General features: G+C 43.5%; 1 protein-coding gene across 3 annotated transcripts in view; it reads left to right on the top strand.

The window, feature by feature from the left end:
• ATG4A (autophagy related 4A, cysteine peptidase) overlaps nt 1–27,836 on the top strand; it is a 72,751-nt gene that overhangs the window by 25,865 nt on the left and 19,050 nt on the right. For 2 of the 3 annotated variants that reach the window (XM_011958743.1, XM_011958744.1), the window contains exons 2-6: nt 19,242–19,352; nt 21,945–22,016; nt 24,108–24,206; nt 26,919–27,020; nt 27,200–27,272. In XM_011958743.1, the coding sequence (XP_011814133.1) occupies nt 19,242–19,352; nt 21,945–22,016; nt 24,108–24,206; nt 26,919–27,020; nt 27,200–27,272 (457 nt within the window). Of the gene's footprint in view, nt 1–19,241; nt 19,353–19,960; nt 20,262–21,944; nt 22,017–24,107; nt 24,207–26,918; nt 27,021–27,199; nt 27,273–27,836 lie in introns of all 3 variants that reach the window. The other variant, XM_011958745.1, reaches the window with a different exon arrangement.

The following is a 27,836-nucleotide window of genomic DNA, read 5'->3' on the forward strand; positions in this document are numbered from 1 at the left end:
GCTAAGGCCTAGCACAGTGCTGGTTACATGGTAGGTACTCAGTAAAGGATTGTTAAATTGACATTTGGATGGACATATAAACCAGCTTTTAGGCTTTTTTTTTCTGTACCCATCCATTCAACAAATGTTAAACTTAGGAGAGGACTTATTGCAAGGCACTATGACCAGAGCTGTAGGGGATAGAGAGATGAACACTAGATGGACTGAGACTTTAAGGAGTTCATTTCAATAGCAGAGAGATAACATGTCCACAAATAACAATAATCTAAAGTAGAAAGTGCTCAGCGTCATAAAGGAGGTATAAATAAAGGACTATGGATGTGTAGAAGAAAGAGCAACTACTCCTTGTTGGGAAAACTGAAGAAGAATGATTCATCAAGAAAGGAGCATTTGAGGTGGAATTTAAGGGCAAGTAGAACATGAATGAGCAAAGATAGAATCTCCTCTATATCATGTGTTTTATTTTGACTGAAAAGAGTAGATATTATGAAGCAGTAATGAGTAGTGGGAAACAACTGGAAATTTTTGAGGTGGGCCTTATTAGAGAGGGCTTTAAGTGCCATGTTTATGAATTTATATTTGATTCCTGTCAGGTGGAACAGTCTTGGAAGCCCATGGAAGATTTTCAGCATTTTATTGTCAACAGCAGAGAGATCCCGTAACATTAGTCTGGCAATGGCATAGCTTAGTAAATCATTATTAACTAATTAATTGCTAAGCCTATAGTTTTGCTAAGTAGTATGGAAAAACCCTAAGGCCTTTAGGTCTTTTACATTTTTGCACCTGTCTTTTCTCACTGGAAATCTAGATGAGGTAACAGATTATATGACCAATTAGTTCTGAAAAATGAAAATAGAAATTGACAGGGGAAAGAAACACTACCAAGACAGAAGTGCCTCATAATAATGCATAGACATATAAAGTGTTGTTTGCTTAGGAACCGTGTCCAAAACATTGCTTTCAGCTGTCTGGAAAAATCCGGACACAGTATGTGAATTATATTGTTAATATTTATTCCTCTGGGAGTAGTTTAGATCACTTTCAGTTAAACATAACTATAATGTTCTAACCTCAGACTGTCTGCTCTTATTGTCCCCTATAAACAGTGGGTATTGCATTGTCAGTTTGTTTTATAGTGTGTTATATAACCAGAGCATCTGGTTTCTTGCCACCTTAGGCCAGGCCTTCAACACTTTATGCCTGGATTGTTGCAACAACTTTCTCATTGGTCTCCTTAATCTCCTGTGCTTGGAATCCAGCTTTTTTTTTTTCATAACAGCAATGTATGGTGGGAAGACTACTGGATGGAGAATAATATTAACTGGGTTTGAATCTTGATTATACTGCTCACTAGCTGTATGATCTTGGGCAAGTCGTACCACCTCTCTGAGACTCAGTTCCCTCAACTCTAAAATGGAGGTAATGGTCCCTGCCCTGTCCCTCTCAAGGGGCTGTCACCAGAATCATGTGAAAGTGCTCTGAAAACTGTCAATACCTTTACCAAGAGTTGGACTCCACTGGCTGGCTTTATACCTTCCAGAATTTAGTCCCATGCAGCCTCTTTCATCTCATTTCTCAGTATCCCCAGAACCTACCCCACTCTCCAATGCATGTAAATGTATGGTGCTCTCATCTGGAATATTCTCCCCTCTTGTCTCTGCTCATCCAAATTTCCAAGGAATAATTTAAAAACCAGTCCAGATTCTACTCTCTCCTTAAAATCTTCCCTAATGACTCCAGTGCTCCTCAATTTCCTCCTTTTGTGCATTTTGACAGCACTTAGTTATTACTGACACTTGCCTGTATATTACCCTTTATTATTAACTCTTTTACATCAGGTTCCTATCTTCAATTTGATTATGTTATTATGATGCCTTCGTTGGTTCATTTAACATCCAGTGAATGTTTATGAGGATGCTTCCTTTGTATTCCTCATAGAACCAAATTTGAAACTTAATAAATAATTGTTGGTTCATTTATTTAGAAGTTCACATACAGACTCTCTTAAGAGAGACAAGTGAACACATCTTCTCTTCCTAGGGCTCGGGGTACTCCTCCTAACACACCATCCTGCCTCCACATACTAGAGAACCATAAAAAACTCCTTATAATAAAACTGTCCAGTAAATTTTTCTGAGATTCTGAAACTGTTCTGTATCTGTGCTATCCAATATGGTAACCACCAAGCACACATGGCTATTGAGTGCTTGAAATGTGGCTAGTGTGACTGAGGAACTGTATTTTTGTCTTTAATTTTAATTAAACAGCTGCATGTGACTAGTGGCTACTGTATTGGACAGTGTAGGTCTGGACCGGTGGCTTTCTTTTTTTTTTAATCATAACAACACAATGAGAAATACATTTTACATTGCAACCTAGTTTTTATACACACAGTTTCATGAAACAATACTTCTTATCTACAATACACTGATCTTTTCTAATCTATTCAATTTCATTTTTTAAAAATGCTGATTGCAACCCCCTATATAGATTTCATCACCCACTGATAAATTAGGATGTGCCGTTTGAAAAACACACTGCTCATTTTATAGATGGAGAATCTGAGGTCCAGAGAAGTGCAGTAGATTTTCTAAGGTCATATATTAAGTGGCAGGGTAGGACTGGAACACAAATTTTGGGGTTCCTGGAATAGAGCTATTTCTAAGAGGGATGTAGGCATTTCCTCCTTTTCCCTTTCATTTTCCTCCTTCTCCTCACCCTGCTGGGTATTAAAGAAAAATAAGTCGACACACTATTCATTTTGATTAAATATTTTCATGGTGTCTTGATTTTAAATGAACCATGAGCTCAGTATTTGAGTATTGCTGCTTTTTAGTTTGGTTATTGTCCAAAATCAAAGATATAGTACCATGGAAGCTTTCTTTTAACCCACTGCATGGCTTGGCAGTGGCACTAATGTGAAACTGTCCTCAGGAATTCAATCATGCTTTCCTCCAATTTCCTGGTAACAACTGACTAGCAGGTTGATTCTAAAGAACAAAACCTATTGAAGAATCAAGGTGATTCTCACCTCAGTTTGTGAAAAAGGTGCCTCAAGTCTTGAATTATATCGCCAACCAAATTTTTTTTCATCAATACATCCAGTGTGCTACCTTTTCTATATGACTTATCAACAAAAATGATAGCCTTTACAAAGGTGGCATCCTCTGAGCAGCATCTTGTTATCACAGAGGCATTTAGACTCTCCTTTCAAAGCTAGTCTTTTTATCCTTCCGGAAATGGCATCTATCAAAAAAGAGCAGAACTATCTTAGCAAAGGCAAAAAGAGGCAGCAATTTGGAGGTGCAGTGGTCTATGTGTTAGGTACATTCCTGACCAGTTTGTGTATGGAATCTCATTTCCCCATAGATATTTCCAAATACATTTCAGTCAGCAGACAGCAGGCAGCAATTTATCCCTAAGTGAAAGCAACAAGAAAAACACACTTAAAAAGAAATAAGCTTTTCAAAAGCATCACTTTAAAGGAAACACAGAAATAGCCCAATTTTGCATTACATTTGTCAGTGGGATTACCATTATGTCAGTAGGATGAATTAACTGAAATCTCTAAGAAATGTCATATTTTGTGGGGCCAAATTATCTATGACCTGATTAGTTTTTCTAGCTGAAAACCAGAGTCTTATCACTTAACAATTGTCCCTTGCTAACCAGACTGGTTACTTTGCTAACTTGCCCTGAAATTTATCAGGTGTAGCCTCCTCTGCTCCACCACCACTAACACCAGTCAGTTAAATAGAATTCCATAAAGTCTTCTCTAGCTGAATGATAACTCTTTGGTCAAGATTCTCTAATGTAAGTTTGAAAATCACACTGTTGTCTTAGGAAGTCAAAGTTTATACCAGTTTGTAGAGAAATCATTCATGTCTTTTGCATTATTTGACAACCTAGCATTGCTAGGATGTGACTTGCCGAGTAAATTCAAGAAAACTTGCTGTTTTGATTGCGAAAATCCACTTGAAATGCTAAGAATTTTTGCCCAGTCTTCTGTTTTCTAAGTTCTTGGTTGTCAGAAAAGCAGGTCACAGGTTGGAAGACAAATGAACATGGGTCAGGGCCTGTGCACAGGTGAGCAGAGGCTGGGGACTAACAGGGGAGTAAGTGAACCCAGGAGGAAGGGGATGAAAGCGTGTTGCTGGCTGGGCCAGAGCCTTGGTCTTCTGGCTGTCTTCCTGCTGTCCCAGGCCCTGCTAATTAACCTGCCATCTACCATGCCTGTCTTCAAAAGCCCTGTGCAGGCTTACTTTCCCTTCACTGTTTTTTAACCCCTTTCTTCAAATCCACTGAATCCAACAGATTCTGGTTAGACTAAGCTTATTATCTCCCTACCCACCCCCATGGTTTTCTGCCACCATTTCATCACCAACACTTGAAAACTGCAAGTTATTTTTGACTCTCTTTCTCTCACTCTCCCCTGCCCCACCCTACACTCAGTTGCTTGCCAAGTCCTTTTGGTGTTCCCTTAATTAGGAATTTCCTCCCTTCCCCCTTACCACTTATATCTTATTTCCATTAAGGCTCAGCTCTGATGCCGCAACCTTTTCTAGGTTGTAGAAAGCCTATTCACTCCCAGTTGGAATTAATTACTGTATTTATTTCCTTTTCTTTCCCTGTCTTCCACATCACTTTCCTTTCACTTATTGCACTTCTGTTAGTTGTTTCCAGACCTAGCCTCTCCACTAGATTAAAAAGCTTTTGGAGGGTGGAGACTGTATCTCACTGATGTTTTACCCTTTATACTTAACACATAGTAGGTACTCTGTAAAGTTTATGGAATGAAATATGAATGAATATTCAGCTGTTACCATACCTATCCCCTGTGGATGTTGTCTCAAGTTTTTCAAGATGTGATTTGACGTATGCATTGCTGAGAAGGTTGTTTTAGCACCAGCAGTGTCCTGGCATGCTATTAGAATTGAAAGACCTACAAGGAGGTTATCCTATATCTCACACGCCTCCTGGCCCTGAGATTCTATGGCCTTTTAATTTCACTTTAGAGTTTGTGGTGCTTATTTCTGTACAAAATTCAGCACAAGCTGTACAGAATCTAGGATGAATTGACTGAAATTCATGTCATGAGGTATAAGTGTTTTTGTTAAACCCTGTCAGAAAATTTGTTTTTCAAAGTGATTTTCTCATTTACTTGCAGTTTTCCAAAATAACCTTTAGAAATGTAGTCAATTGCCAGAAACCATATTATTAAAGTAAGACATTAGCAAAAATGGCAGAGTAAGAACCTCTGAAAATTCTCTCCATAATAGCAATGAAAAAACTGGCAGAAATAGAATCAACTTTTTCAGAACTCTAGAAATGAACTAAAGGCTTGTGGCAATCCAGGGAACATTTATTCAAGAAAAACGGCTGCATGTTGATAAGACCAGTGAGCTTTGTGGCATTAGTATTTTCATTCACTCTATTCCCATCCCTTTCTCCTTGGCTCTCCAGTAGCCTTCAAAATCAATAGCCTTCACGCACAGGGAAAACCATCAGCCTGGCAGCCACCAGAGGAGACAGAATAGAGTTGAGACTCCTTTAGAGCCTCATTTCTAGAGAATTGTCATTATTTGATCTGTCTGGAGTTCTGCCAGAAGGCCCCCACTTGTAAGACTCTACTTATTTGGCCTGACACAGAGCTACAGAGAGCCTTTTCCGCAGGACCTTTCTTTTGGAAAATGATTAGAGGCAATCAGTTAACTTCTCAGCTGCCTGAAACAATGGATAATATTTCCAGCTAACCACAAAGCTTTGAAGAAAAAGCTGGGGAATGAGATTCCTTGGGGCTTTGGAAAGCTTGGGCATATTCCTGGGAATCTACAAGATTACATGCATGCATAGGGCTGTGCACATGCTCAGGAAAGACTTCAATAGGTCCCAAGCTCTCACTCTGGCTGATCTTGAGCTCGGCATAAGCAGAAAGTGAAGACACAGGCAGAAGACAATGTGTGGCTGAGTGTTGAAGACATGCCCCAACATGTACACAGAGTCCCTTGGCCAAAACTGGGAGGCTTTTTGGTTCCAGTAATTTAAGGAAATCTTTGTCTAATTATGAGCTGGCCACTAAACTAACCCAGTAGAGACTTCAATACAATAATTATTATTAAAGTACAGTGGAACAGGGTGAAGCCTGTTGTCCCTGAGACCTTGTAGAAACTAATTCTTGATCCACCAAGTTATAGATTTGTAGCTCTGCCTGTATAGTCCCTATCTCTTTAAACAGACTGAAAAGGTAGGGAACTCATATCAGCCTGAATTGGTGGGTTCTTGGTCTCACTGACTTCAAGAATGAAGCCATGGACCCTTGCGGTGAGTGTTACAGTTCTTAAAGATGGTGTGTCTGGAGTTTGTTCCTTCTGATGTTTGGACGTGTTCAGAGTTTCTTCCTCCTGGTGGGTTCGTGGTCTCGCTGGCCTCAGGAGTGAAGCTGCAGACCTTCACGATGAGTGTTATAGCTCTTAAGGTGGCACGTCTAGAGTTGTTCATTTCTCCCGGTGGATTTGTAGTCTCGCTGGCCTCAGGAGTGAAGCTGCAGACCTTCGCGGTGAGTGTTACAGCTCATAAAGGTGGCGTGGACCCAGGGAGTGAGCAGGAGCAAGATTTATTGCAAAGAGCAAAAGAACAAAGCTTCCACTATGTGGAAGGGGACCCAACCGGGTTGCTGCTGCTGGCTCGGGCAGCCTGCTTTTATTCCCTTATCTGGCCCCACCCACATCCTTCTGATTGGTCCATTTTACAGAGAGCTGATTGGTCCGCTTTGACAGGGTGCTGATTGGCCCATTCACAATCCCTGAGCTAGACACAGAGCAGCGACTGGTGCATTCACAGTCCTCCAGCCAGACACAAAAGTTCTCCAAGTCCTCACCAGATTAACTAGACATAGAGCACCCACCAGTGCGTCTACAAACCTTGAGCCAGACACAGAGCACCGATTGGTGAGTTCACAAACCCCGAGCTAGACACAGAGTGCCGATCAGTGCATCTACAACCCCCCAGTCAGACACAAAGGCTCTCCAAGTCCCCACCAGACCCAGGAGCCCAGCTGGCTTCACCCAGTGGACTCTGCACCAGGGCCGCAGGCAGAGCTGCTCGCCAGTCCCACACCATGCACCCATGGTCCTCAGCCCCTGGGTGGTTGATGGGACCGGGCGCTGTGGAGCAGGGGGCGGCGCTCATTGGGGAGGCTCTGGCTGCACAGGAGTCCACGGGTGGGGAGGAGACTAGCATGGCAGGCTGCGGGTCCCGAGCCCTGCCCCATGGGGAGGCAGCTGAGGCCCGGCGAGAATTGAAGCACAGTGCCAGTGGGCCGGCACTGCTGGGGGGCTCAGTGCACCCCCCCATAGCCTCTGGCCAGGGCGCCAAGCCCCTCACTGCCCGGGGCCGGCAATGCCAGCCAGCTGCTCTGAGTGTGGGGCCCACCGAGCCCACTCCTACCCAGAACTCGCGCTGGCCCGCGAGCACCTTGCTCAGCCTCGGTTACTGCCCGCGCCTCTCCCCCCATGCCTCCCTGCAAGCAGAGAGAGCCGTTTCTGGCTTCAGCCAGCCCAGAGAGGTGCTCCCACAGTGCAGCAGTGGGCCGAAGGGCTCCTCAAGCGCAGCCAGAGTGGGTGCTGAGGCTGAGTAAGTGCCGAGAGCGAGCGAGGGCTGCCAGCATGCCGTCACCTCTCAATCCCCCTTCTAAACAGGATACCCCAACTGCTGTTGGGAATTTGGCCGATGACTGCTCTAGCTACTCCTGCTGGATAAGGGGCAATAAAGGGGCCCTGCAGTTGTAGTGTCCTCCAGAGGGGAGCTCTATAGACCAGTGAGAGTGCCAGCGGGTCGGTTGAAGGGTCCTCGGTAGAAGTTGTTAGTTAAGCTCATTTGGGGTTCCATTTGTAAGACCATCTGTAGCTTGATGGCCTTGATTCTGGAGGAAGCAAATTTGACAAGAAGGTTAAAGATACAGGGCCCAAAGGCGAGTAACAGCAAGATGGCTGCCACGGGACCTAGAAAGGGGAGAAGCTATGTTGCCCAACTCCAGAGGTTGATGTAAGAATTTGAAAGGCGTTGTCTGATTTCAGAAGCCTTTTCCTGTAAATGCTGGGAGGCATCTCATACTATCCCTGACTGGTTAGTGTAAAAACAACACTCTTCCCCTAAGAAGGTGCAGAGTCCTCCTTTCTCAGCAGTCAGGAGGTCTAGGCCTCGGCAGTTTTGAAGAGTCACTGCTGCTAAAGAGTCTGTTTGGGATTGTAAAGTAAGGATAGATTTTGTTATTTCTTGCAAACTGTCTGAGAAATCCTTTGAGAGTGTGTGGTAGTAGGATAATGAAGTAGATAAACCAGCTATTCCGGTTCCTGTAGCAGTAGCCATTCCTAACCCTGTAAATAGGGGTATTACTTGTGTGACTGCACTGACAGACTTCAGCTTTGAGGGGTACTGATAAGGTCTGATTTCCTGGGGCAATATTAATGTTGGGACTTAGAAAGACTAAGGTGCAGGTGCCTGTCCAGTTAGTGGGGAGGCAGATATAGGCCAACATTCCACATAAGAAGAATATACCTTGGCTGGGTAGACAGAAATTTACCTTGGCTTTTAAAGGAATAGGACACACTGTTTTTTCTTTACTGCTTCCATCTCTCTTTCTCTTTGACTTCTTTGTCTCTCTCTCTTTGACTCCCTCTTTGTTTCTTCCTCTCTCTCTCTCTCTCTCTCTCTCTGACTTTCTATCTTTCCTTTCTGCTGGTGTTTCCCTGCCTCTGCCAGCCACTTATGCTACTGTTCTCCCCTATCCTTCCTCTTTTTGATGGCTGCAGCAGTGTAAGACTGCCACCTCCTTGGGTTTTTGCACTGTGTGCAATAACTCCATAATTTCCTTGTGGTATTTAATGGGGGTTCCCCCAGAGGTTAGGGACTCCCTTTCTTTCCATATTGCAGCATGGGCATGTAGGATTAGATAAGCATACTTGCTATCTGTATACACATTTATTCTTTTTCTCTTTCCCAGTTCTAAGACTCGGGTAAGTGCCACTAGTTCTGCTAACTGGGCACTGGTCCCTGGGGGAAGAGACTTACTTTCAAGTACGGTTACATCACTAACTGTGGCATAACCTGCCCTTTGTATCCCCTTCTCCACAAATGAACTTCCATCATTATATAGGTTAAGGTCAGGATTAGCTAAGGGGACTTCTAAGAGATCATCTCAGGCGGCATAAGTCTGGACTATAATTTGTTGGCAGTCATGCTCTATTGGTTCCCCATCCTCTGGGAGAAAAGTGGCAGGGTTGATGGCTACACACGAAAGTATTTGAAGCACCAGTCCCTTAAGGAGTAGCACCTGGTATCTAAGTAGGTGGTTGTCTGATAGCCATAAACTTCCTTTGGCACCTAATATGCCATTTATATCATGAGTAGTCCAGACAGTGAGATCCTTTCCTTGTATTATCTTGATAGCCTCTGACACTAAGACGGCCACTGCCTCAACTACCCGTCAACAGTGAGGCCAGTCTTTTGCTACTACATCAATTTCCTTGCTTAGGTATGCCACTGGTTGTGGGGTTGTCCCATGAGTCTGAGTAAGTACTCCAAGAGCTATCCCTGCTCTGTGACTTATAAAGAGAAGTTTTGTCCTGTAGGAAGGTTTAAAGCTGGAGCCTGCTTTAAAGTTTTGAAGGCTGTTTCTGCCTCTGGTTCCCATTCTACTGGATGAGTATTTGCCCTCTGGGTTTCCTTGATTAGAGTATAGAGGGGCCTGGCTATCTCACTGTATCTGGGGATCCATAGTCGGCAAAAGCAGGGGATTCCAGGGAACCCCTGCAACTGTCTTAATGTCTTAAGGTGAGGATAAGCCAGTATAGGCTATATTCGTTCCTTGCTGAGGGCCCTGGTCCCTCTGGCTAAGATTAGTCCTAGGCATTTGACCTGCTGTAGGCAAAGCTGGGCCTTCGACCTAGACACCTTGTACCCTTGATTAGCTAGAAAGTTCAAGAGATCTAGGGTAGCCTGCTGGCACAAGGCTTCCAAACTGGTAGCCAAAAGGAAATCATCCACATACTGAAGGACCAGAGTGCCTGGACTTGAGAAGTGGCCTAGATCTTGGGCCAGTGCCTGACCAAACAGGTGAGGGCTATCCCTAACTCGTTGGGGCAAGGCTGTCCACGTAAGTTGGGACGTGTGGTCTGTGGGATCCTCAAAGGCAAAGAGAAACTGGGAGTCAGAGTGCAGGGGAATACAGAATAAGGCATCCTTGAGGTCCAGAACTGTGAACCATTCTGCTTCCTCTGGTATTTGAGAGAGCAGGGTATAGGGGTTGGGTACAACTGGATATAGAGGAATTACTGCCTCATTTATGAGTCTAAGATCTTGCACTAGTCTCCACTGACTATTCGGTTTTTGTACTCCTAGAATTGGGGTGTTGCAGGGACTGCTGCATTTCCTTACTTAGCCTTGAGCTTTTAAATGTTTAACAATGTCCTATAATCCTTTATGAGCTTCAGGTCTTAAGGGATATTGCCTTTGATAAGGAAAAGTGGTGGGATCTTTTAGCCTGATTTGGACTGGGCGGGCATTTTTTGCCCTTCCAAATTGTCCTTCCAATGCCCTGACTTCAGGGTTGATTCCCTCCTCAAGCAGGGTACAACAAATGGGTAACTTGTTCCCCATATTCATGTAGATAATAGCTCCAGGTTTGGCTAATGTATCCCTCCCTAATAAGGGTGTGGGACTTTCAGGCATAACAAGAAAGGCATGTGAAAGCAGCAAAGTCTCCCAATTACAACTGAGGTGGGAGAAATACCTGGTTACAGGCTGTCCCAGGATTCCTCGGATGGTAACAGACCTTGAGGAAGTCGTCCAGGACAGGAGATTAACACTGAGAAGCTTGAGCCAGTGTCCAGGAGGAAGTCAATTTCCTGGCCCTCAATGTTTAAACGTACCCGGGGCTCAGTGAGGGTGATGACATGAGCTGGCGCTTTCCCCGGGCACCCTCAGTCCTGTTGTTGGATCATCTGGTTGGGGGCTTCTGACCCTGACAACCTTCATCCTCTGGGGCAGTGCACCTTTCAGTGAGTGCCTCAGCATAGTGGACACGGACGAGGGGGCAGCTTATTTCTCATTGCACAGCCTTTTTTTTAAAGTGTCCTAGTAAACCACACTGATAACAAGCCCTACTGGGTGATTGGCCTGCTCCATTTTCTGTCGTCTCTGAACCACCAAGGTCTGTCTGAGGGCCATGACTAAGGCTGTGGCCTTTCTCTGATCTCGCTTTTCCTTTTGGGCCTGTTCCTCTTGGTCCCTATTATAGAACACCGAGGTTGCCAGGTTTAATAATGCCTCCAAATTTTGTTCAGGACCCACGGCTTGCTTTTGGAGCTTTCTCCTGATATCTGCGGCTGATTGGGTAATAAACTTATCTTTTAGAATCAATTGACCCTCAAATGATTTGGGTGACAAGGGAGTATATTTTTTTAAGGCCTCCCGTAGCTGCTCGAGGAAGGCAGAAAGATTTTCTTCCTTTCCATGAGTTATGGTGGACATCATTGAATAATTCATCGGCTTTTTTCTAATTCTCCTTAGTCTTTCTAGAGCACAGGTCAACAGATGTTTACGACTCCAGTCCCCATGATCTGAGTCAAGGTCCCAATGGGGATCCATACTGGGGATGTCTTGCTGACTGGTAGGGAATTTGTCCCTTTCTTCGGCTGTCATTCTGTCATTTACTTGACTAAGATACCAGGTATCTCCAAACTCTCAGGCTGCAGCTAAAGGTGCATTATTTTCATTAAAGGCCAGGGTTTGATATAACAGTAGAATGACATCTCTCCAAGTGAGGTCGAAGGTTTGCCCTAGACCCTGTGGGACATCTTTGTACCTATCAGGATCATCTGAAAACTTCCCCAGGTCTGCCCTGATCTGCTTTAAATCAGAGGGAGAAGGGGACATGTACCCAGGTTGGGCCAAATTCCCCTCCCCCTACAGCTTGAAGGGCACATAACTGATAGCCTGGGGGGGGAGTTTGTGGTGCTTTGACGATTTCTTTGCTTATTTCCTTCTGGGCAGGGGAGATTAGAGGAGGATTATCATTAATAGGAAGGGGAGCTATAGGGAGGCTAGGATATGGGGGTAAGCTGAGAGGTCCTCCTGTGGGATGTAAATTGTAAGCTTTGCATAGTTGTGTATTCTCCCTCAATGAAAAGAAAGCTTGGACATAAGGTATTTCACTCCATTTGCCTTCCCTCTTACAGAAAAGGTCAAGCTGCAGTATACTATTGTAATTTGTACTTCCCTCAGGTGGCCATTTTTCCCCATCAGAGAGAAAATATTGGGGCCAAGCCACAGTGCAGAAAAAAATGAGTTGCCTCTTTTTCAGGGTTTGTGGGTCAAAGTGGTCCCAATGACTTAGGATGCATTTCAAGGGTGAGCCTGTTGATGCCTGAGTGTTTCCCATCTGAAAGACAAAACCGCCCACAGTTTTGGTTTGTTTTGTTTCTCCCCCGCCCAAGAACCCACAGCGGTCCCTGGACCCTGCTGATTGGAATAGTTGTGCTCACCCGACGCAGCAGCAGAAGCAACCCCTGCCTAAGAACCCGCAATGGTCCCTGGACCCTGCTGATCGGAATAGTTGCGCTCACCAACGCAGCAGCAGAAGCACTAGTTTTCCTCCCAGAACACATGGGGGACCAAGGAAGGTCGGATTTAGTGGCCCTTACTGATGCATTCTCAAAAACCTGCACCCTTGCCTGTCCTCCTAGACCACAAGGAGGACCGAGAAGAATCAGATTTAGTGGCCCTTACTGACGCATTCTCGAAAACCTGTTAGAGTCCTAAGCATTCTCCTGTTAGTATTGGGACTTTACCCATGTCCTATAAAGATGTTATGCCCCAAAAATGAAGTGGAGGGCCATACCCTGAGGGAAGGAAGGGATCTCCAGAGTTGGAATAGTGACACCTTTTGTCCTCACTTATATGAATAGGAAGGATACAATTTCTGAGGCTCCCCATATCCTAGCTTCATGAATAGATTTTGTTAGGCCCGCTTGTCTGAGGAAGGATCCTAAAATTCTAGATAGTCCCCCTTACGATGGGGCTTTGGACAAAAATTATGTCTTTCTGATTTGTGAGCCAGGGTGCCTAAAGAAGGTAACAGTCTTGGAGTTTATACTAGAAGTCATTCTTATAGGAGAAACTAGAAAAGCACCAGAGAGGAAGCGATTTTTAGAAGCAGGACTAACCTCAGAGAAGAGAGGCGAGAGGAAGTTTGTCTGGCAGGCATTAGGACCCAGGGGGCAAGGGTCAGGATAGATAGGATAGATGGGCAAGTCTCACTTGGGTGACATGCCTTTGAGAGTTCTGCTCATGGCTGCAGGGTCAACCAACTTGTTGTCGGGACCCCGGAGCTACATGGCTTTCCTCTCTGTCGACCCTCGGCTCAGCCCAGAGGTACAGGAAAAGCAGAAGCTGGTTCTAGGCAAACCAACACTCCCAACTCTGAAGTGTCGGGGGTTGTTAGAGAGCCCTTTCCCAGAAAGCCTGACACCTGTGTCTTTACCTTGGCAGCCACACTAGTTGTTTTTAACTGGCCGACAAGTGCCCGGTATTTAGCCCCCGAATTCTAAGGAAAAACAGGACAGAACAGCAAGTGAAAGGAGTCCAATGGTACTCACTGCTTGGCGATAGGTGACAGTCTCACCACTTGGTGACAGTCTCACTGCTTGGCAATAGGCGATAGTCTCACCGCTTGGTGATAGGCGATAGTCTCTTCATGGTCGCCAAAATGTGTCTGGAATTGGTGGGTTCTTGGTCTCACTGACTTCAAGAATGAAGCCGTGGACCCTCGCGGTGAGTGTTACAGTTCTTAAAGATGGTGCGTCTGGAGTTTGTTCCTTCTGATGTTTGGACGTGTTCGGAGTTTCTTCCTTCTGGTGGGTTCGTGGTCTCGCTGGCCTCAGGAGTGAAGCTGCAGACCTTCGTGGTGAGTGTTACAGCTCATAAAGGTGGCGTGGACCCAGAGTGAGCAGGAGCAAAATTTATTGCAAAGAGCAAAAGAACAAAGCCTCCACAATGTGGAAGGGACCCCGAAGGAATTGCTGCTGCTGGCTCGGGCAGCCTGCTTTTAGTCCCTTATCTGGCCCCACCCACATCCTTCTGATTGGTCCATTTTACAAAGAGCTGATTGGTCCGTTTTGACAGAGTGCTGATTGGCCCGTTCACAATCCCTGAGCTAGACACAGTGCCCACTGGTGCATTCATAGTCCTCCAGCCAGACACAAAAGTTCTCCAAGTCCTCACCAGATTAACTAGACACAGAGCACCCACCAGTGCATCTATAAACCTTAAGCCAGACACAGAGTCCGATGGGTGAGTTCACAAACCCTGAGCTAGACACAGAGCACCCATCAGTGCATCTACAATCCCCCAGTCAGACACAAAGGCTCTCCAAGTCCCCACCAGACCCAGGAGCCCAGCTGGCTTCACTTAGTGGACTCCACACCAGGGCCGCAGGCGGAGCTGCTCGCCAGTCCCACGCGGTGTGCCCGCACTTCTCAGCCCCTCTGGGTGGTCAATGGGACTGGTCACTGCAGAGCAGGGGGCGTCACTCGTCCGGGAGGCTCAGGCCCCACAGGAGCCCACGGCGGTCGGGAGGCTCAGGCATGGCTGGCTGCATGTCCTGAGCCCTGCCCCGCGGGGAGGCAGCTGAGGCCCAGCAAGAATTCCAGCACAGCCGGCAGGCCGGCGCTGCTGGGGGACCTGGCACACCCCCCCAGCAGCCGCCAGCCAGGGCGCCAAGCCCCTCACTACCCGGGCCAGCAGCACTGTCTGGCCACTCCGACTGTAAGGCCCACTGAGCCCATGCCCACCCGGAACTTGCGCTGGCCCGCAAGTGCCTTGCACGGCCTCAGTTCCCGCCCGTGCCTCTCCCCCACATCTCCTCACAAGCAGAGATAGCTGGCTCCGGCCTGGGCCAGCCCAGGGAGGGGCTCCCACAGTGCAGCAGTGGGCCAAAGGGCTCCTCAAGCACGGCCAGAGTGGACGCAGAGGCCGAGGAGACGCCAAGAGCGAGCGAGGGCCACCAGCATGCCGTCACCTCTCGTAGTCCCTATCTCTTTAAACAGACTGGGAAGGCAGGGAACTCATTTCAGCCTGATATATGGTTTGTTTACTTTTAAAGGCAAGACAAAGGTAGTTTGTGAAAATTTTAAAATAAAACATATTGCTGTTAATCCGAAGCAATTGTACTGGAAATGATATTTTACTTCTGCACCTCATCCACTTCCCAGATTGCTTTTTCATCTGAGTTCTCCCTATGTAAGACCTGTTCCTCTTTCCTCCCTAGACCCCCATGTACATAATCTTCCCATGTCACTGCTTCTTGTTTCTGTTAATTTCATTTTCTGTTCTTTCATTTGTTCCATACATGTAGCCTTGATTCAGGGATGGCCGTGGCCTCACATAGGACATTCAGGGTGTCTGTCTTTTAAGAGAAGAATCAAGAAGAATAGAGACTATAATGAACTTGCTGGCCTAGCTAGGCCTGAGAGGGGGTGAAGTGCAAGAGTCAAATTCTTTGGCTGCCATTTTGATCAGAGCCATCCCAAATGAAGCAGGGCAGTTGTCACAGGCTTCAAAGGGCTTTACTAATTTGACCAGATAACTGGCCAGTGACTCACTGAGACAGGGTTGGCGATAGAGAAATGGTATTTCTTTGGCCAGTACTATAAAAAGACCCAAGGCTTATATGCATACATGCTGTACATTCATCCATTGCCACCCATCCTCACCCCTATGAAGGCAATGCCAGAGAGGTTACCCTTTTCCTACAGTATACTCAAGTTACTTATTTTCTGATTTTCTCTCTCTTTTTAGGCTACACTAGATGTTCATTTAAAATGGATTTCTTCTGCCTGTGAGGGTTAGAGGGTAGGGTGGGGTGGTACACAGTGTGATTTGCCCTGCCTCAGTCCACCACCTCCTGGGGATGGCCTGACCTGGATAATCATTTTTAGCCTGGGCATGGGCCAGGGGCTAAGGCCAGCAGCAGAGAGGCTAAGATGGCACAGGCTCCCTGTCAGATTTGGTAGTGATGAATTTTCACTGGGGAACAAAATGGCTGTTTCTAACTTCTTTAAATTTGAAACACTCCAGAGACTATCATCTTAGTAATTAAAATATATTGAGGAGAAAGGCTACTTAAATCCCTGAATGACTGGAATTCTGTAAGATATTTTAAGAAAGGTAATATCCCTGGTTAACAGGTTTTTTGTTTGTTTGTTTGTTTTGAGATGGAACCTTGCTGTGTCACCAGGCTGGAGTGCAGTGATGCAATCTCGGGTCACTGCAACCTCGGCCTCCCGGGTTCAAGCAATTCTCCTGCTTCAGCCTCCTGAGTAGCTGGGACTACAGGCACGCACCACCATGCCCAGCTAATTTTTGAATTTTTAGTAGAGACAGGGTTTCACCATGTTGGCCAGGCTGGTCTCGATCTCAGCTGTGTTTCTAAAAGTGCTTGTACAAATTATAATTTCAACTTGCAACAAAATATTTATATGATCAAAATAGACTTTTTTTTTTATCAGAACAGACTCATTTATATTTAGGAGCATTTATTTCTATGAAAACAACGTGCCCTTGCCTTAGAAAACAAAAACAAAATAAAATAAAACAATTTATCCTTTCAAGGGATTTCTTTTAGAGAATCTCTGCAGCTACTTGTAGTTGTACAAATGGTCCCCTACTTTCTCTGTGCTCCCCTCCTCATAGGGGCTGATGAGCCCCCATGAGTTAAGAGGTGTGTGTTGAGTATCTTAGCTTTGAACTTGAAATATATTTTTCATAGATATAGTACCATAAACTATGAAATAAACTATCAATTTAAATTTTCTAGTTATAGATTAAAATAGGTTTTGTGGGCTGGCTTGGAAATATATTTACTATTTATAATATAATATCTCTCAAAAATTATTATTATTTATTTATTTTTTAAGGAGATGGGGGTTGGCACTGAAAGTTCCAAGCTTCTAATCATGGCTTAGTCCTTCTGGTAACCAGCCTCCATCCAGAAGCCCACCAAGAGATACTTCATTAAAACAGAAGATGCTCTTATCACCCAGGAAATTCATTAGGAGCTCTATGTCAGGAACCAGGGAGAAAGGCCAAATTTCAGAACAAAAGTGAATTTGAGGAAAAGGTCTGCTAAAAGACTCAAGATTGACTTATGAAGGGGTACTATCTCAAAAGTTCTTTGTAACTAATATTCTGAGAGAGGCCAGGCATGGTGGCTCACGCCTGTAATCCCAACACTTTGAAAGGCTGAGGTGGGAGAATTGCTTAAGGCCAGCAGTTCAAGACCACCCTGGCTAATACAGTGAAACCCCATCTCTTTTGGTACAAAAGTGAATTTGATGGCCAGGCACGGTGGCTCACGCCTGTAATCCCAGCACTTTGGGAGGCCGAGGCGGGCGGATCACAAGATCAGGAGATCGAGACCATGGTGAAACCCCGTCTCTACTAAAAATACAAAAAATTAGCCAGGCGCGGTGACGGGCGCCTGTAGTCTCAGCTACTTGGGAGGCTGAGGCAGGAGAATGGCAGGAACCCAGGAGGCGGAGCTTGCAGTGAGCCGAGATCATGCCACTGCGCTCCAGCCAGGGGGACAGAGCAAGACTCTGTCTCAAAAAAAAAAAAAAAAGTTAATTTGAATTTTAACTCCACCCATATTGCATGGTCATAAGTTCGAAAAGTATGGCTTGTGAACTAGTGAGGTTTAGTTATATTTTGGGGGACACTTTATCTTCAGAGATAACCATGGTTGCGTGAGATAGGAAAATCAAACTGTTTTCTACTCTGACACTCACCACTCAATTCTTGTGATACCACATACCATGCAATTCTCCACAAGATACCAATAGTGTACCCTATAATTTAATTCAATTCTGACACTGTCTGGAGTTAGAGTAAGATTCCATAGGCTGACAGCTCAGTTCCACAAGACTGCCCCACTTCAGATACCAGTCATAAGTCCTAGCTATATGTGCTTCTGACTGATCAGCTATAAATTGGGGTTCCCATGACCCCCTCCTCGTGTTCCATAATCTAGGATGACTCACTGAACTCAGGGAAACACTTTATTATGTGTACCCATTTATTATAAAGAATATCACAAAGGGTATAGATGGACAGCCAGATGGAGGAGATGCATAGGGCAAGGCATGTGGAAAGGGACACAGAGCAGCCATGCCCTCCTTAGGCATACCACCCCCCAGACACCTCCACATATTCAGCACCCCAGAAGTTCACCAAATCCCACAGTCCAAGGATTTTTATGAAGTCAATTTTTGACTCAGTCTCCACCCTTCCCAAAGGATGGGGGTTGGAACTGAAAGTTCCAAGCTTCTAATCATAGCTTAGTCTTTCTGGTAACCAGCCTCCATCCAGAAGCCCACCAAGAGATACTTCATGAGAACAGAAGATGACCCAGGAAATTCACTAGGAGCTCTATATCAGGAACCAGGCAGAGAGGCCAAATTTCAGAACAAAAGATGCACATAGTATCCCTATCACTCACCATAACAAAGGTTTTAGGAGCTCTGTGCCAGAAAACAGGGATAGAAACTAAATATATATTTCTTATTATATCTTAATAGTCATCTGTGAATACCAAGAACAAGTTATATTTACTGTTACCTTCAAGATCCTTCTTTGCAGAAGCCATATGTGAATAAAATGGCAAATAAAAATACTATGAAAACATCTGGTCTTCCAGCTAAAATATTACCATATACACAGTTGTACAAACATTCAGGCTTGTCACAGCACCTTCCAAGCCACTGGCCACTGGAAACCTCGCAATACAAACCTCATGATATTCCCTGTGACATGGGCAGGAGTTAGGTGTGTATGTATTGTGTCACCTCAATACACTCAGAGTAGGGAAAGCTCGATAATGGGCTATTTACAAAGAAGGCCCTATGGTATAAAATGTTTTGAAGTAACTGTGGCCAAATGAATTTTTAGGGATGGTGTTAAATGGGACTTTGAGAAAGGGAAGGTCAAAAGAGATGGTCAAGAGGAAATCCTTCAGCTAAAGGATTTAGAGATCTTGTGAGTGTCTTTGTTCCTCAAGGAAAAGGAATTGCTTTCATTAGATTCAAGCTGCTGACCTTTCACCTTCAGAGCAAAGGTAATAATCAGTCAGCTACAGAGGTAAGCCCCTTCTATTAAATTTTACTTAAGTTTCTTTCATTTTCTTTCAGTTTTATCCAAGTATGAAAACCAGATTACTATTTTCACTGACTACCTAGAAGAATATCCAGATACAGATGAGCTGGTATGGATCTTAGGGAAGCAGCATCTCCTTAAAACAGGTAAGATTTGGTAGCATTTGTCTGTAAGAACCCAGATGAGGTAGGCACCTGTGGTTCAGGGTTTGTACTTTTTCTTCTTGGGTTGGCAGAGCATTTTCTTGCTTAATGTTAATGCTACTCTGAGGTGGATTTACCTTGTAGTCAACGGAGCTTAAGTCTCAGAACTTTTGCTTGGACAGGCCCCTTCCAAGGCCCCGAAAGGCCCTAGTAATATGTTTACATGGTTATAGGTTTTTGCACAGTTTGCACAGGTAATATATTTTTATTCTGTTCCTTAAAGGAGAATCCCCAAATTCTAGAAGCCTTGGGTTTCAAAAAACACGGACCCGCTCCTGGTATCACTAACCAGTCTCTAGCCTTTCGTGATTGGGCTACATATTTATTACTCTCACATGCTTCTCTGGCCAGATAAAAACACTCAGGGACTTCTAGATAACCCATGGATCTCAGAAACAATATCAGACCTAGTAAGTTTTTCTTATGTTTTAGATCTTTTGCTGACCGTAGCACTGTCTCAGTTTATTCTGATTTTGTATAGAACTTTTAGCCACTACAGCTAGATGAAAAGGAGGCTTTAATTTTTCTTCCTTACCATTACATTCTTATAGATTGGGAAAGAAAGACCTTTTAACCTGAAACTGCTAACAACCCAGCACCCAGATAAAGCCAGAGCTTGGAAAGAGGCAGCTCTGAGATTTGTATCTTTCTGAGGAGACATCCTCTTCAGAGGCCCTCACTTAGCTTGGAGGAAGGAACAGGAAGAGGCTGATGAAAAGGCAGGAGAGGAAGTTAGGCATTGTCAGCTCCTCCTGAGCCTGGCTTCATTATTTTGATTGGAGAATTGTGAACAGTGGAAAGCCGGGAGCTAGCGATTAGGAGACCTTTTTTATTTAGACTCTTCTAACTCAGGTAAGTCACTTTCTCTTTCTGGATCTTAACTTCCTTCAGTGGTACTTAAAATGAGGGGATTGGAGGGAATCTTCTAATTCTGCATTCCATGACAACAGGAATCCCCAGGTTGCCAAATCCACTCACATTCAAATGTTAAATTGGGAAGTGCCTTTCAAAGTGAAATCACTGTTAAAATGTCCATGCAACTTCCCCAGCATAAAGCCACACAGGAACGCAGAAAGACTGTCAGAGGCAGAAGTAAGGGTGTGGACATTTAAGAGGACGGGTATATAACAGCTAACATTTGTCATAGGTTCACTGCGTACTATTCACCATGTAAGCACTTTACGTGTATTATCTTTTGAATACTCACAACTCAATGAAGTAGGTACTATAATTCTCCCCATTTATGGATGAGGAAACTGAAGCCCGGAGAGGTTAAGTTAACCAGCTTACACGGCTGGTAAGTAGCAGAGTCAGAGTTCAAACCCAATCAAAGTATGACTTCAGGTGTCTTACTATTAACCGTTATACATCTGCTTCCCTGAATGTGCTAGGCACTGGGGCATGGAAGGGAGGGAAAATACAGATAGCTCAACTTTTCAACTTCCTCCAAAGAAAAGGAAGACAGAAAAGAGAAACTATTGGCCCCAAGTAGATTTCCCTTTGTTCTTTTTAAGTGCAGTGACTATAAATTTTATACAGAATATAATACAGACATGTTGTTGAGAAGAGGGAGAGAGGTGACTAAGAAAGACAGTCACATCTAAGTACAGATAAAAATGTGGAAGCCATATTTGTGGCCCATCAAAGTAAATTTATGTCATAAAATACAAGAAAGCGTGCTTTGAAAAAAGACACAAAAACATTTGTGATATTATATATGCATTTAGATTGTAAGTGCCGGTTGCACTAGGTGCTATAGATACATTTCTTACACACCTAATTTGCTTAGTAGGGCATTTCCTTTTTATTTAAAGATGCATGTGTGCATGCACAGACACACATGCGCACACACAAACAAGCCAACCAATAGTTTTTGTTTTGTTTTATTTTGTTTTGCTTGAGACAAGGTCTCTCTGTTACTCAGGCTAGAGTACAGTGGTGATCATAGCTCACTGCAGCCTCGAACTCCTGGACTCAAGTGATCCTCATACCTCATTTTTTTTGTAGAGATGGGGTCTCACTATGTTGTCCAGGCTGGTCTTCAATTCCTGGCCTCAAGCAATCTCCCTGTCTCAGCCTCCCAAAGCACTGGGATTAGAGGTGTGAGTCGCTGGGCCTAGCCAAACCTCTAGTTTTAGATAAGGGATGATGGGTGCTATAAGATCCAGCCAACCATCATTCAGGCTGGGGCTGATAGTCTTGTTAGTGGGTTCTCCAGGATCCTTAATTTTCTTATTCCTTGTCTTTTGGCAATGATCCCAGTGTTTGTAACTGTCAGGACTGTGGAATTCAGTGAAAAGATGACAGGAGCTACCCAATGTCATTACACCAGTCAAGTAGCTCTGGTCAAACCATAGGTTGGGAGAAATACTGAAATTATTTGGCTAAAATGAGAATGGGTTTCCTGTGAATTTACCTAGCCCCATAATAATGAAATTGACTGGTTATTTGAAATTAAGTTAGCAGCTGGCTCAGAAGTAAAGGTGGGTATTTTTAGATATGGTGATTTAATTTTAATTTTACATTTAATTACAGAAAAATCTAAGCTGTTGTCTGATATAAGTGCTCGTCTGTGGTTTACATACAGAAGGAAATTTTCACCAATTGGTAGGTATATCATTTGTTTTACTGTGCTTTGTTCCTTGTGGATAGCTTGTCTGAGGTTATCAGTGACTTCATAGAAACCTCAGAATTAATAGCTCACTATAGCAAAGAATTTGATTTAGGGGACTAGGTAAACCTTACACTTCATCCAAAAGTTTCATTGCTAAAGTATCCTTTCACATATGGCTCTATGGCATTGAGGGGATATGACTGTATACTTCTGACCCCACCTCCAAGTGTTCAGGCACCAGATGATATTACTTGTTATACTTTTGAGATTAAGGGGAAAAATCACATAAGCCTTTAATTTGTATAATATCTATTAAATTACAATCCACTACATTGTGGAACTACTTGATTATTAATGAAAATTGTGTCTTGAAAGAAAGAAAATAATTTATTTGGTTTTTTTCCCCCTTATGACATGAAAGCACCTTGCCATTGAGAGACAAATTACAGTAGTTTCCTTGGAACTAATTCTAGGCTGTTACCAGCTGTCAACTAGAAAAAAGGACAATTCAATAGGTGAAGTGAATGTGCTGTTTTCATAAAGGATATACAACACATTTGCAAGTAGGGTGGCTACTTCCTAGTATCATGGCCCTGTAGGAAAAGGACCTACAAATAGTGAAATTTACTCTTCTAAGAGGACACTAGAATGAAATCAACCTTTCTGTTCAGTGCCAAAAATGAAGGTCACACAGACTTTTCCTTTCTTTTTTTTTTCTCTCCCCAGAAATACACCAGTCAGTAACAAACAAAAGAACAATGTTTAGTAACCAGTGGTTCTGAACTGTTAACTTTATCTGGCTGTGGAGCTCTTTGCAAGGCTGGAAAATATTTCTAATTTTACTCTGCCAATATTTTGGCAATAGATGATCTCTTCTTTATGTGGGCCTCATTGCATCTTTTTCCTACTAATCTGGCCAATAATCCCCGCATTAGCAACAATCAAAAGGCACCCCTTCCAGGTCATAAATTGACTCTCTCCTTCCCATCTTGTTGTTGTAACTTTCCTTCAGTCCCCACAACTAAAAGAAAGGGGTGACCACCTTGACCCACTTGTCTTACAAGATTGATGACCCCCTTTGAAGTTAGTCTTCTGAGATCGTGCTTATAGCATATTTTTCCATTTCCACACTGGGAAAAGAAAACAATAAAAACAACATACCCTGTCTGCCATACAAGTTATCTGATTTCATTGGCCCCTTGGAAAAGAATATTGAGCTCACCCTGGCCTCATATGTGGGATTTTCTTTGCATAAGGTGTTCTTAAAATAGAACCTGTTGTCTTATTTCATTTATTAACTAATTTTATACCTTTTAAAGATACATTTCTAATTCATTAATATGGGTTTAAATTATGATCATACTCAAAACATCAAGTATTTGTGTCATCCTCTATGGGTTCTAGAACACTTTCACAGATATTGTCTCAGTTCTTACAATACCCACTGATAGTAGGCAGAGTATGTACTATTATGCTCAGCCTATAGATGAGATTTAGATTAGATAACTAGAGACTGGTCTTCTGATGCCTCATCTAGGGATCTTTCCCCTATTTTACAATGTCCTTCTTGCTGTTCAGATCTTCATAATATATATTCAGAATAGTCATGAGCCTTCCAAATCTCTTTGACCATTTTGATGATTGCCTTTGGTAGTATTTGTTCTTTACCTAAGTAAGACTGGCTTCCCTGAGAATTTCAGGGCCATGCAAGTGAGCTATGCAAGGCAAGGTTTGGGTCTGGCTGATGATGACATGGAATGGACTAAGGGTTGGTATTCATACATGGCAGTCACCTACCAAAATTGCATGTATACCTAGAAGTCTTCAAGCAGAAAACATAAGGGACACATTTAGTTCATTTGCTTGTTTTATGTTTGGCCGTAGAACTTGTTTTGGTTGACTCAGTACTGTGTTTGCAAGTTCCAACTGTATACCCAAATCTTGTTTGATCTGTGGGTATATCTGTCACCTCGCTTTTCAGAGTATATATATTTGCCTGTCTTGTGTGAGTCCCAAGTATGCTGATGTTTCAGGAAAGGGCAATTTGAGGAACCCATATTCATTCCCTTCTATTTTGCCAACAGGGGGAACGGGCCCTTCATCAGATGCTGGTTGGGGATGTATGCTACGCTGTGGACAGATGATGCTGGCTCAAGCCCTTATCTGTAGACACTTGGGAAGGGGTGAGTTAAATTTGTTTTATAAACTTTCTCAGAGACCTCTGCAGTGTCACTTGCTACTATTGATTTAGTTTGATGCTGAGCCTTGGGAACACTCAGTAATAAACTTGCAGGTCTTAAAATGCTCTCTGTAAGCTCAAGTGGTGGGGCTGACAAGTCAACAAAGCCCCTCATAAGAAGGAAACAGCTAGTGTTTCCTTGTGAGTCACCAAGCCAGGGAGTTATTTTCCTGGGACAGAACTGAACATTGAGGGAGGTGTGTCATTTATCCTTTCCATCTTTGCTATTGTTTGAGTAAGTCCTTAGAAATGCAAGATAACAAAGGCAGCAGGAAGAAGGGTGTGGTGGTAAGTCTGTTTCTTGACCTTGTTTAAGATATCTGCCTGGTGAAGGATGTAAGTGACCTAAAGGAAGTGCAATAGTACTATTTTGGTTTTGGTTCACTAAGGATGTCCAGCTGATGATGAAGGAATCTTTAAATTTGCTTCCTTGGGAGGACATTCAATTAAGAGCCTTCTGATAATGGTTGTTGGAACTCTTTTTTTTTTTTTTTTTTTTTTGAGTCAGAGTTTCGCTATGTCTCCCAGGTTGGAGTGCAATGGTGCGATCTTGGCTCACTGCAACCTGTGACCCCCGGGTTCAAGCAATTCTCCGCCTCAGCCTCCTGAGTAGCTGGGATTATAGGTGCCTGCCACCATGCCTGGACGCCTGGCTGATTTTTGTAATTTTAGTAGAAATGGGGTTTTGCCATGTTGGCCAGGCTGATCTTGAACTCCTGACCTCAGATGATCCACCCGCCTCGGCCTCCCAAAGTGCTAGGATTATAGGCATGAGCCACTGCACCTGGCTGGTTGTTGGAACTCTTGAGTCTTGCTTTCTTAAGACATGTACATGCTTCCCTATGGGCATCTGAAGGATGGGGTTGGCTGCATGCCAGTTCAGGCACTTAGGTGAAGGTCCATTTAGACTTGGGGATGAGAGAGTGAAAGGACACTTTGGATGAAATTGGGCTGCTGAACTCATTGGCTGTTGCTAATTGAGGTTCAGAAGTATAGAAACATCATTTTCCTTTTCCCGCTGTGCAAACTCACAGATTTTGCTACAGCTTTCAGAGAGGATTGGAGAAGGGCCCAGGGAGGTTTCAGGGCTTATTGCCTTCTCTTCAGGGTGTGGGATATCCTGCTTGCCCTGGGTAGTATAATAATTTCCATTTTACAGATGAGGAAACCAAGGCTCAGGGAAGTGATGTGATTTACCCAGGGTAAAACAGCAAGAAATCAAAGATTTGGGGATAAAATAAAGATATTCCAACTCCTTGTCCAGTGATTTCCCTTGTTTATACATGCTTCTTGGTATAGATCCATTCTCACTATTTAATTTTTTTTTTCATTTATAACACACTTCAAAATGATTATTTTGGAAGCAAGTTCTGAAAGTAGGGAGCAAACTGGAAAAAAAAAAAAAAAAACTCCACAGTCAGCAGTCTCAATTGTTCTAATACAAAAGCAAGTAGCAGGAAGAAGTTGGAAATAGATCTTGTAGCTAAAATGCGTTAAAAGAGTAATTTTGTAAAGATGTCTTTTGGATTGTTTCCTATTCAGCTATTTTAAAATTAAGGTAGAGTATTCACTTACCATTGTCGTCAGCAAATATTTAGTGGTATTTAGCAGCCAGCTAATTAGGATTTCTCCAGACTTGGACAATTTGGTAGCTAATGAAAAGAAGTTGGATGTGGTTCCAACTTCTGAGGGCTGTGCTGGATCCAAAGTTAAAAACTTTGGTTTTAGCAACACTAGAAGCAAAAAATAACTGAAGAGTCTTGAGATAATGGCCTTTGGCTTCAAGTTTAGTTCAGTCTTTATTTCAAACTCTCTCTAAAACCTCAGGAGAGAAATTTGTCTTGGAAGCAAACTAAGCCTCAAAAATCTGTCCCATTAGACAGTGTTTCTAGAGCTGAGAGGATTGCAGTAATTACAGAGAGTTTTTGCAGTTGTCCTCAGTAAGTTACAAATGGCCTCTGTAGGATTTAGGGAGCTGTGCTGAAGGCACAGACAGTATCCGTACAGATGTAGTTATTTTGGCTTTGGTCTTAGGGAAACCTTGAACACCTGATAGCACAGTTATTTGTTTTCCCAAAGCTCAGCATGGACTTTTTAAAAGGTGGTGTAAAAACGACAGCATGCAATTTTTTTAAGCTTTCTTAGTTGTGAGCTGTGTATATTCCCCTGTGAACTGTTGTATATCAGAATAGCACTTCTTACCCGTGAGATCCTTTTGTCAATGCTGCCAAAATATAAGAGCAAAAGCCATTGCCGTCTATGTGGAGATGAGACGCTGTGGCATCTGGCTTATATATCAATGTACTGCTGGGCTTTGTGGTGACCTCCTGTTCACTGAGTAACTGGCCAGAAAGGCCTTTGTGACATTGTTTTTATATAATATTGATCCAGCTCTAGCCCTTGGGTTAAGTCAATTCCTTGGTCAACTTCTTGTTTTGCTTTTACTATATACCCAGTGAGTCTTTGAAAGCAATCACTTTCCAGATGTCTTGTTATCAAAATGAAAGATGCTTAGGAATGTTCTAACTTGATCGTTCCTGCCTTCTAGATGTGGTGCCTTTGTTTTCCTTCTAACTTTGTAGTTACAATAAAAGTGCAGAGAGGTAATAAACAGTTATAAAAATGTTTCTAACCCATTTTTTTTTTTCTTAAAAAGACTGGAGCTGGGAAAAACAAAAAGAACAACCCAAAGAATACCAACGCATCCTACAGTGCTTCTTAGATAGAAAAGATTGTTGCTACTCTATCCATCAAATGGGTAAGGTCATAAATCAATAGTTTAAAGGCAGTGCCTATTCCTGTTCCTTCTCTTCCCTTGCCTTATATGTGGCTACATTAAGTTGTCCATCTGCTTAATTATTTATACAAAAAATTAGGAGTTTGTGGCTTACTGGAAGATCTTTTGCTAACATGTTAATTTTTTCCACATAAAAACAGCACAAATGGGTGTAGGAGAAGGGAAATCAATTGGAGAATGGTTTGGACCAAATACAGTTGCACAGGTGTTAAAGTAAGTAAAAGAGTCTGGCGCCTGCCTTATTCTGCTGTCTCCTATGCTTCCCTCCCTAGACAACTAAACCTCCCATCAACCTAGGTATTCTTACAATCCCTCTAAGCTACTCTTCCCACTAAACCATCAAATATCTGTGCCATTTTGCTCAGATGGCTCTTTGAAATGTGTAAGCATGGATATCTGTCTTGGTATATCAGAGTTATATTCACTGGTAGCAGTATATGTGGCTGTATCCTAGGACTCATTCAGTGTCTCATGCTGCAGACTGATGCTCATGTGCCTGGGAGCCATTGGCCTGAGGGTCCCTTTGAAGCCAAAAGTTTCATACTAAGTGGTAGAGGCTGAGCCAGCCTAAGCAAGAAATGGACCCCCACAGGGCTCCTACATGCACTACATAATATTTAAAAACCCTGTTCATTCAGCTTTTTCTTTGTACCTTTACTGTGCTAAGTTCTGGGTGTGCAGAAATAAACTTGACATAGTCCTTGCCTCAAGGAACTCACCAGCTATTGGGGGAGACAAACCCCAGGGAAGTCTTGGAATCAGTTTGTCATCTCATAG

This window comes from Colobus angolensis, unplaced genomic scaffold (genome assembly GCF_000951035.1).
Source record: "Colobus angolensis palliatus isolate OR3802 unplaced genomic scaffold, Cang.pa_1.0 Scaffold472, whole genome shotgun sequence".
Classification (NCBI taxonomy): domain Eukaryota; kingdom Metazoa; phylum Chordata; class Mammalia; order Primates; family Cercopithecidae; genus Colobus; species Colobus angolensis.